General features: G+C 40.5%; 1 protein-coding gene across 1 annotated transcript in view; it reads left to right on the top strand.

The window, feature by feature from the left end:
• The first annotated feature begins 305 nt into the window (after positions 1-305).
• Positions 306-9412, top strand: part of tmcc2 (transmembrane and coiled-coil domain family 2) — a 144131-nt gene continuing 135024 nt past the window's right edge. The window contains exon 1 of the mRNA XM_073030622.1: positions 306-959. Coding sequence (XP_072886723.1) covers positions 786-959 — 174 coding nt within the window. The 5' untranslated portion in view covers positions 306-785. The remainder of the gene's footprint in view (positions 960-9412) is intronic.

Below are 9412 nucleotides of genomic sequence, written 5' to 3'. Positions count from 1 at the left end.
CTGATTTAAAGATGCGCCAGCAATAGCACTGAACCACCTGATCCATGCAGGGGCGCTCTAACAGAGTCTGGACATGCCTGCTGCCTCTCCAGCCATTACTATTCACACCCCGCCGAAGCCGCAACCGAACTTGAATGTGGCCTCACAAGTCCCGCCCCCACCTGCTCATCCGGCTCTCGCTGCCCATTGGCCCAGGCTCCTCGCCATCACCCGCTTCCGTCACGTCCGGCCCGCCGGGGGAAGGTTGGTTGGAGGCGCAGAAAAGGGGGCGGCGCTTGCTGCCATTCTCCCTCCCCCCTCGGACGAAGCAGGTTCTCCGAGTGAGGCAGCGGCGGCTCGTCCTGAGCTTCGGCGATGGCGGTTTCTGTTGCGGCTCTTTGTCGGCGGTGATTTGAACCTGCGGGCTTCGTAGATCCATTTGCGTTGGCCGCTGCTCATTTTATCCGCATGGGGTGATTTTAAGGAGGGGACGGGGTTGATGTGAAGAGGCGGTGTCGCTATGAGAGAATCCAAATTTTATCCCTCAGTCATAATATAATTATCCATTCAGGATGTTTTCCTGTAAACGTCAACGGTTTATGGGGAGGGACCAGTGGAAGGGCACGTTATTAAGCTACTTATAAATATTATCCTGCTCTGGGCTCTCTTCATCATCTGCTGGGGTTGGTGACAGAAATTTACACAGGAAGATCCCAGTCACAGCCACCAGCACTTGCTCCTCCGATTCCAACTCCCACTCCCTCCGCCCTCCTCCTCTCCCCGGTACTTTTCCCTCCTTGTTGCAGATGAAGCGGTGTAAATCTGATGAGCTGCCCCTGGATGAAGAGCAGGGGGTGAAGTCAGGGGCTGGCGCTGATGCTGCGGCTCGACAGCAGCGTGATGTTGCTTCTTCAGAGGTCGGCTGCCCATCGCTCTCTTTGCCAACATCGACCCGCAGCATCAAAACTCAAGATTCAAAGGTATAGTATACCGCTGCTGCTTCTTTCCCATCGGCATAGTTTCCAGTAACACAGTCCGAATGAGAAAAAGATGGTCTCGGCTGGGATTGCTGATCTGTTTTCGCTTCCCGCAGATGCAGCCTGATCTGCTGAGTATTCCCAGTATTTGTGAATGATATGTTGCTTTTGATCTAGATTTAATAATTTGTTTTTGTATTTTTGGCTCCAAATGTTGCCTGTGTTCTTGGATTGTTCAAGATTCCTTATAGCCCTCTGTGGTGGCTTTAAAACTTGTATGTTTATTTGAATTTTTAAATCTTGAAGTACAACATATCCTGGCAATGCCTAATAGGTCAGGCTGCTCTTGTAAGAAGAGAATCTTTCAAGAGTAGGGTATTCCTTTCTTTCCCATGCGTGTTGCTTGATCTGCTGTATGTTTCCGGCACTTTTTTCATTTTTGATTGTAGATTTCCATTGACTTTTTTAATCTTGCTGTTTTAAATGAGGTTAATGTTGAAAAGCACACATGTGGTTTGACATGATGTGGAAATTACTCATCAAGCAGTTTTAAGGTGAAGAAAGGAAATATTGCTTTGTTATCAGATTTAACATATTTCTAAACAAAATTTTGTTCATTTACAGAGAATAGATTGCGGAGTGTTGTGCCCAATTTTGGATTGGTCAGTGGATATGGAACTATGCATCACTACTCCGAAATTCCAAAATTTTTAATATTTAGTATTCACTTTTTTGAATGGATTATATTTCAAATTGTTTTCAAGTTAGTGGTTGAGCTTATTCAAAGTACATTTTTTTTTGGAATAGAAATGCAAGGTCAAGTAGGGTCTAGTGAGTTTAAACAATTGGTTTCAAAGGAGGGGCAAAGAGTCTCTGAAAGATACAAGTTGAAATTAATTTAGAATTTTTCTGTTGTGAGGTATTATTTGTTTGCAGTGATGAGTGTAGTAATGTATGCTGTTGCTTAATTCCAGCTGAGCAGTCATATGGGTGGGGCAATTGACCACTGTCTCTCTGCCAATGGAATGAAAAATCAAATCAGGGTTTACAGTATTATGCAGAAAATCCTGTTGGGATGTTGGTTCAAGGATATTGACTGAAGATATAGTAGATCAGTGAGGTTATGTCCACTTACTTAAGTCACGTGTAAGATAGACAGTGGGGTTAATTGTCAGATGAAAACCATAATCCCTAGAGAAGAGCTATCAGCAGAAAATTTTTGCAAATCCAAGAATCCAATCCAGTTTGGTTTACTGTTCTTTCAAGTATAAAGTAGTTTAAAATCATGACCTATAACTGTGGTTGTGGAAATAAATGGGTAATATTTCAGTTGTGTGGTTCATGAATTTGTTTAAGCCTTTTAATGTCAACTCTTTCCATTTAATTTACTATAGTTATTGCCCCCTTGTGTTGACAGTATTCAGTTATAGCACTTTGTTGCTCATTTTTATATATAAATGGAGCTCATCACTTGATCTTGATGTTATTTATGTGAAGGGGATTGATAGCAGTAATATAAAGAAAATTTATGAGCCAAGTTTTTAATTTACATGAATAATACATGCTGGTTTTATATGCTACGTTCCAAATCACCTTCACCTCGGTTTTGGAGTAGGGAGAAACAGTTGGCTATAGCTGCAGGGGTGGCATCTGAACATTGAAAAATTGCAGATTTTGCACCTTTCTGTAGAAGTGGTATAGGGATGAACCAACATTTGAGAGACCAATTAAGTTAGTGGTGGGGAAAGTTATTAAAATAATTGGAAACTGTCACTGGGGCATTTCTGGATTGAAAAATGAAAGCTGGGATTGATTTGTTACAGCAACTTGCGCCAAACTGAAATGATAGTTTATTTTTAGGTGCTGTTGCAAAGCGTTGAAATTTTTGGTATATGTGAATTTCCTAAAGGTGTTTGATAAGGGGCACAAGCTGACCTTGTCATCCAGATTGAAGGCCATAGAATAAAGTGATATGTGGCCGCCTAGGCACAAAGTTTACTGAAGCATCAGGAAACAGAATAAACCATTTGCCAGTTAAGCAGAATGAAGTAGTGTCCACAGGGGTCCATACTAGCATCAGTTTTCTTAAATTATATTAATGATTTGGACTTTAGTTTGCAGGGAACAATTTCTAAATTATTTTAGATGACACCAATCTGTAGGCCTAAGAAACTGTGAAGTGGATGGTAATAGAGTTCAAGGAGGCACAGGCAGTCTGGACCATTAACTGGTGGGTGAAAATTAATGTTGAGAATGTAAACACGAGGAAATCTGCAGATGCTGGTAATTCAAGCAACACACACAAAATGCTGGTGCAATGCAGCAGGCCAGGCAGCATCTATAGGAAGAAGCACTGTCGACATTTCGGGCCGAGACCCTTCGTCAGGACTAACTGAAAGGAAAGATAGTAAGAGACATCGACAGTGCTGCCTGGCCTGCTGCGTTCCACCAGCATTTTGTGTGTGATGTGGAGAATGTAATTGCTTTCTGTGATGAGAAAAGACTTTTAAAAGTTCATCGACGGGATCTGATGTTATGTGTGCATAGTTTGTTCCAACTGGCAGAGCAAGTTCAAAACGTGACTGAATGATCCTTGTCTTTATAAACAGCAGGACAGTATGCAAGAGTATGGAAGACATAATAAATCTTTATAAAACATCTTAAAAACTGCAAGATTTTCAAAAGATTGCATGATCTGCTGAGAGGATCATCGGTCTCTCTTCTACCCATCTGAGATATTTATCAGGAGCTCTGCTTATTCAGGGCCCTTACTATTGTCAAGGATTCCTACGATCCGCCCAACAATCTTCTTTAACCCCCTACCATTAAGCAGGAGATAACATAGCATTAGGACAAGTACCACTAGGATAGGAAACGTCTTCTCCCTAACCTTGAACTCTTGCCTCCACCCAGGTCTCATTATATATGAAGTGCTGGTAGCATTATACTGTTTACTTTTTAACTTGTCATAAATGCACCTTATGCTAACTGTCAATCTCCTGGAATTTATTTTATTTGTGGTAATACAGTGGATATGGTTAATTGGGACACATCGGGACCAGTACATTGTAGCCCAATTTAGTGGCTGCCTCAATTAGCCGAAGTTCCATGGAAATAGTTAAAAAGGTATTTAAAATCGACCATCTACCATTTAACTGAGTAACAAAATACAGTATGTGTTTAAATGAAATAGAGAACAAATTAATTATACTACTACAGTACTATAAACTTATGTATTATTTCCTAATAGTTAACAATGGAGGAATTCATCCAGTGTAGACTGCTGTGTTTTTTTCCCCCCACTTGCTTACTGCCTATTACACCTGCTGGTGTTTAGGGCAGCAATGAAGATCCTCCATCTTGGCAGTTTTTAGGGCTTCCTTCATTGTAACAGTTGCTTTCTCTCAGTTTTCCCTACTGTCAGATGTGCCAGTCCCAGATGGGCAATCAGGAATACTGTCACACACAGACGTAGAAGGATTCTTCTTTGATTTTGCTGTAACAGTTTTGTTTGACCAGTCAGGGTTGTTAGCCCTGAGCTGAATCCCTGAATCTGGAAGACCAGTGGACCACTCTTAATCTTACCTCTATCCTTTAACATGTTTGGCATGGGTGACCCTACCAAGATCCTAAGTGTAAAGTCCTGACTCTAGACAGCTTAGCTCTCTGGGTCACTCAGGCACGCAAGCCTCCAAACCATGACAAGATTGTGGTCCTCTTGGAGGTGTGTTCTTTTGATTAATTGTAAAGGAACAAAATTAGTGCCGATGCCTAGTGCAGCTAATGGGCTGCCTTCATACAATGCTTTTGATGATTGCATCTTCCAAATCTTCATTTTCATTGTAACATTCAAGATGACTAGATACATTCAAATTCTTCATGGTTTCTGACTTGTTGAAATAGTGAAATGACAAACAAGAGAAAATCTGCAGATGCTGAAAATCTGAGCAACACACAAAATGCTGAAGGAACCGAGCAGGCCAGGCAGCATCTATGGGGGGATTAAAAAAAAGCACATCTGACGTTTTGCGCCGAAATCCTTTGGCAGTGAAATCATTTTCATTTTGGCATTTCCAAGCTTGAATGCTTAAAACTGCAGGGAGCGAGACCGTCCTGAATTGTCTTATTGCTTATTTCTCGCCAACTGTCGGTGACCAAAAATCACTTCTTTTTGAACACAGATACATGCAGCTGCTGCTACTTAAAAACTGTTTGCTCTAAGCATGGGTGTAGTGTCTAATGGCCATAAAAGCGCATGCGACTGACGCTAGTTGGAAACTGTTCGGCGACAGTCTCCTGTTCCAGTTAAGTGGCACGGTGTCCCAAATAAATTAACGGAATCCTGGCTACTTTCTTGATTAGGTCTGCGTTGCGCACCTTGTTCTGGGAGAATGTTTTGTTTGACAATATATATGTATATGGTTGAATGGCAACGAATTTGAAAGGAACCCCCCCCCCCCCCCCCAAACAACTGGAGTAGAGTATCCAATTCTGAGTGTTACTTGTAGGTAAAATTATTCCAGGTGCGAGTTATATGGATAGACTGGAGAAACTGGAATTGTTTTACCTGAAACACAAAGGGTTGAAAAAAAAGGTGATAAAAGTATTTAAAATTGTGAAGAGTTTGAATAAATTGGATAGATTTATCCAGGGTGCAGGTGATTGGCAGAAGAATCAAAAGAGATGAGACGAAAATGTTTTACACATTGAGTATGCAAGGTCTGTATTGAAGTGAAGGTAGATGTAGTTGTAGTGTAAAGGGAGTTAGATGTGTAACAGAAAGAAAATTATCTTTGTGCTCAGAGTAGAGGAATGAGATGAACTGGATTGTATTTACATAGACATGGTGTAGACTGGATAGGCTAATTTACATTCATGATCCCTGTTGTCCATTATTTGGCTAGCTTTGTATCCATGCTGTAAGTAACCCTCTTATTCCATTGGCTTGAATTTGAGTTGCACCCATCAAAAACCTACTAGAAATTCATAGACACTCCTTTCACTGTATTACTTAAATCAACTGTCTGTTTCATCATCAAAACAGTATCAGATTAGTTAAAACGATTTGCCAAAACAAATCTGTGCTGTCTTAACTTTATCTGTTTTCTTCTGTTTTACTCAAGTTTCCACCAGTCTGGGCTGTAATTGCTGGGCCTTAATCTGTTTTGAATGAGGGAATAACATTTGTCCTTCAGTGTCGTCATTCCATCCAGAGACCTGGAGAATTATAAATATATTGCCTTTAATCCTGAGTGGTGCTCAAGTGAAGTGCCTGCTTTGTAAATATTTTACTGTACTTCCTCCACCTGTCATGGTCTCTGTGTATTCTTCATGTGTTTGCCTGATTAAGAAGATAGATTTTTGGTTGCATTCAAAATTTATATTCTATGTTCAGTTTTGCCCTTGGTATATATCTCACCTCCCTTTTACTCCACCTCCAAGCCGCTGAAATTTTGCAGAGTGGGCGAATCACCAGCTACAAAAGCAGTCAGCAAATCAGGCACACACTACATAGATTGGTTCATGTACTAGGGTTTTACAAGGAAGACATGCTGAAAATTTAAGGAAATTGTGGACTGTGTTGTGCAGGAATATTTCATGTAGAAAATCTTGTTTTAAAATGTAATGCAGGGAGGAATCTCACCATTTATTTCAGTTCAAGGGAGAGACATGGTACTGGTAATTAAGGGATGGTGTCTGTAATAAAAACCAAAGTTGGAGCCTTTACTGTTCTGACCATTTATTGTCCATCCTTTGTCTTTGGACTGCAGCTGACTTCTCATGAAAGAAAACCATCATAAGACAAAAAATTCCAGTGTGTTTATAAAAAAAAAAAGAACATTCTGTTCATGCTGCCTAAAATGGAGCTTTTTAGTGTTCACCCACTTAGTCTCATTCTGTTGCCTTGTGTGTTACTGCTCTTCATGTGGTCATGCAGGTAATGTTTAAATTGTGTGTGGATTTTTGCTTGAACCACTTTAAAGCGTTTAAAATGCCTGGTCACCACAACGGTCTGTGAGGGAACTTTTCCTCTATCTTTTATTTCAAAAGTTCGAAGTAAATTTATTAAAATACATATATGCCACCATCTACAACCTTGAAATTCATTTTCTTGTGGGCATATTCAATAAAACCATAACAAATCAGTGAAAAGCTACAGCATCTTGGGCTTTCAAGCACAGTGCAGAAGACAACAAATTGTGCAAATACAAAAAGAAAGAAGTAAGAATAATAAATAAAAAGCAATAAATAACGAGAACATGGGATGAAGAGTACTTGTATATGAGTCCATAGGTTTGGGACAGTTCAATGATGGGCAAATGAAGTTAGGTGAAGTCATTCCTTTGATTCAAGAGCCGAATGTTTGAGGGGTAGTGGAGTGGTGTTAGAAAGTTTGAACCCTGTAGAATTTTCTCTATTTCTGCATAAATGACTTAAAATGTGATCAGCTCTTCACGATGTCCTAAAACAAGATAAAGAGAACCTAATTAAATATATAACACAAAAAATGTTATACTTGTTCATTTATTTATTGAGAAAAATGATCCAATATTACATGTATTTCTTGGCAAAAGTATGTGAACCTCTGGGGTGATGCCTTTGACAAAAGCTATTTGGAGTCGGGTATTTCAATCAATGAGATAAGATTGGAGGTGTGGGTTGTAGAGGTGTCCAGCCTTATGAAAAAGGCACACAAAGTCAGGTTACAGACAGAGCCTGCTCTTTTCAAGAAAGATCTATTTATGTACACCATGCCTCGATCAAAACAACATTCTGAGGACCTAAGAAGAAGAGTTGTAGAGATGCATGAAACTGGAAAAGGCTACAAAAGTCCATGAAATGGCGAAAACTCAGTACTGTTGCATCGTCCCTAGCAGTGGGCATCCTGCAAAGATCACAGCAGGAGCACAATGTGCAATGCTAAAGGAGGTGAAAAAGAATCCAAGGGCAACAGCAAAAGGCCTGCAGAAATCTCTAGAACTTGCTAAAGTCTCTGTTCATGTGTCCACTATAAGAAAAACACTGAACAAGAATGGTGTTCGTGAAAGGACACCACGGAGGAAAATGCTGCTCTCCAAAAAAAAACCTTGCTACACATCTGAAGTTTGCAAAAGACCACTTGGATATTCTGCGATGCTTCTGGGATAATGTTCTGTGGACAGATGAGACAAAAGTTGAACTTTTTGGCAGAATTGCACATTGTTATGTTTGGAGGATAAAGGGCACTGCACACCAACACAAACCTAACCCCAGCAGTGAATCATGTTGGAAGGAGCATCATGGTTTGGGGCTGATTTGCTGCCTTGGGGCTTGGACAGCTTGCAATCCTTGAGGGAACAATGAATTCAAAATTGTATCAATACATTTTACAGGAGAGTGTCAGGCTAGCAGTCTGTCACTTGAAGCTTAATAGGAGTTGGATAATAGAAGACAACGATCCGAAAGGCATCAGAATGGTTTAAAAAGAAGAAGGTTTTGGATTGGCCATGTCGAAGTCCTGATCTTAATCTTATAGAAATGTTGTGGAACTACCTGAAGCAAGGAATTCATGCAGAGAACCCCACTAGCATCCCAGAGTTGAAGCAATTTTGTAAGGAGGCCTAAAAATTCCTCCAAGCCCATGTGCAGGACTGATCAGCAGTTACTGGAAATGTTTGGTTGAGGTTTTTGTTGTGCAAGGGTGCCACACCAGGTACTGAAAGCAAAGGTTTACATACTTTGTCTGACAAATACGTGTAATATTGTATCATTTTTCTCAATAAATAAATGAACAAGTATAATGTTTTTTTGTGTTATTTATTTAATTGGGTTCTCTTTATCTAGTTTTGGGACATACGTGATCACATTTTAGGTCATATTTATGCAGAAATGGAGAATGTTTTACAGGGTTCAGAAATGTTATAGCTCCACTATAACTGTCCCTGAACCTGATGGTGTGAGCCCTGAGGCTCTTGTACCTTCCTAATGTCCGTAGTGAGAAGAGAGCATGTTCTGGGCAGTTCGGGTCCCTGATGATGGATGCTGCTTTCCTGTGTTTTATGTAGATATGCTCAATGGCGGGGAGGATTTTACCTGTCTGGAACTGGGCTGTATCTGTTACTTTTTGTAGGATTTTCCATTCAAGGGCATTGGTTTTCCCATACCAGGCTCTGTTACAGCCAATCAATATACTCTCCACTACACATCTAGAGAAGCCTGTCAAAGTGTTAGATGTCATGCCGAATCTTCACAAGTTCCTAAGGCAGTGGAGGTGCCTCTGTGCTTTCTTTGTAATTGCACTTGTGTGCTGGGCCCAGGACATAATGACACTGAGGAATTTAAGATTGCTGTCCCTCTCCACCTCTGATCCTCCAAGGACCAGCTTATGGATCTTGGTTTCCTTCTCCTGAAGTCAATTAACTTACATTTATGTCCTCTGATTTTAAAAATATTGTATTTTAGATTTCTTGTACTTC

This window comes from Hemitrygon akajei, chromosome 27, assembly GCF_048418815.1.
Source record: "Hemitrygon akajei chromosome 27, sHemAka1.3, whole genome shotgun sequence".
Classification (NCBI taxonomy): domain Eukaryota; kingdom Metazoa; phylum Chordata; class Chondrichthyes; order Myliobatiformes; family Dasyatidae; genus Hemitrygon; species Hemitrygon akajei.
Note: the sequence above shows the minus strand (reverse complement) of the source record. Positions and strands in the feature narration are given on the sequence as shown.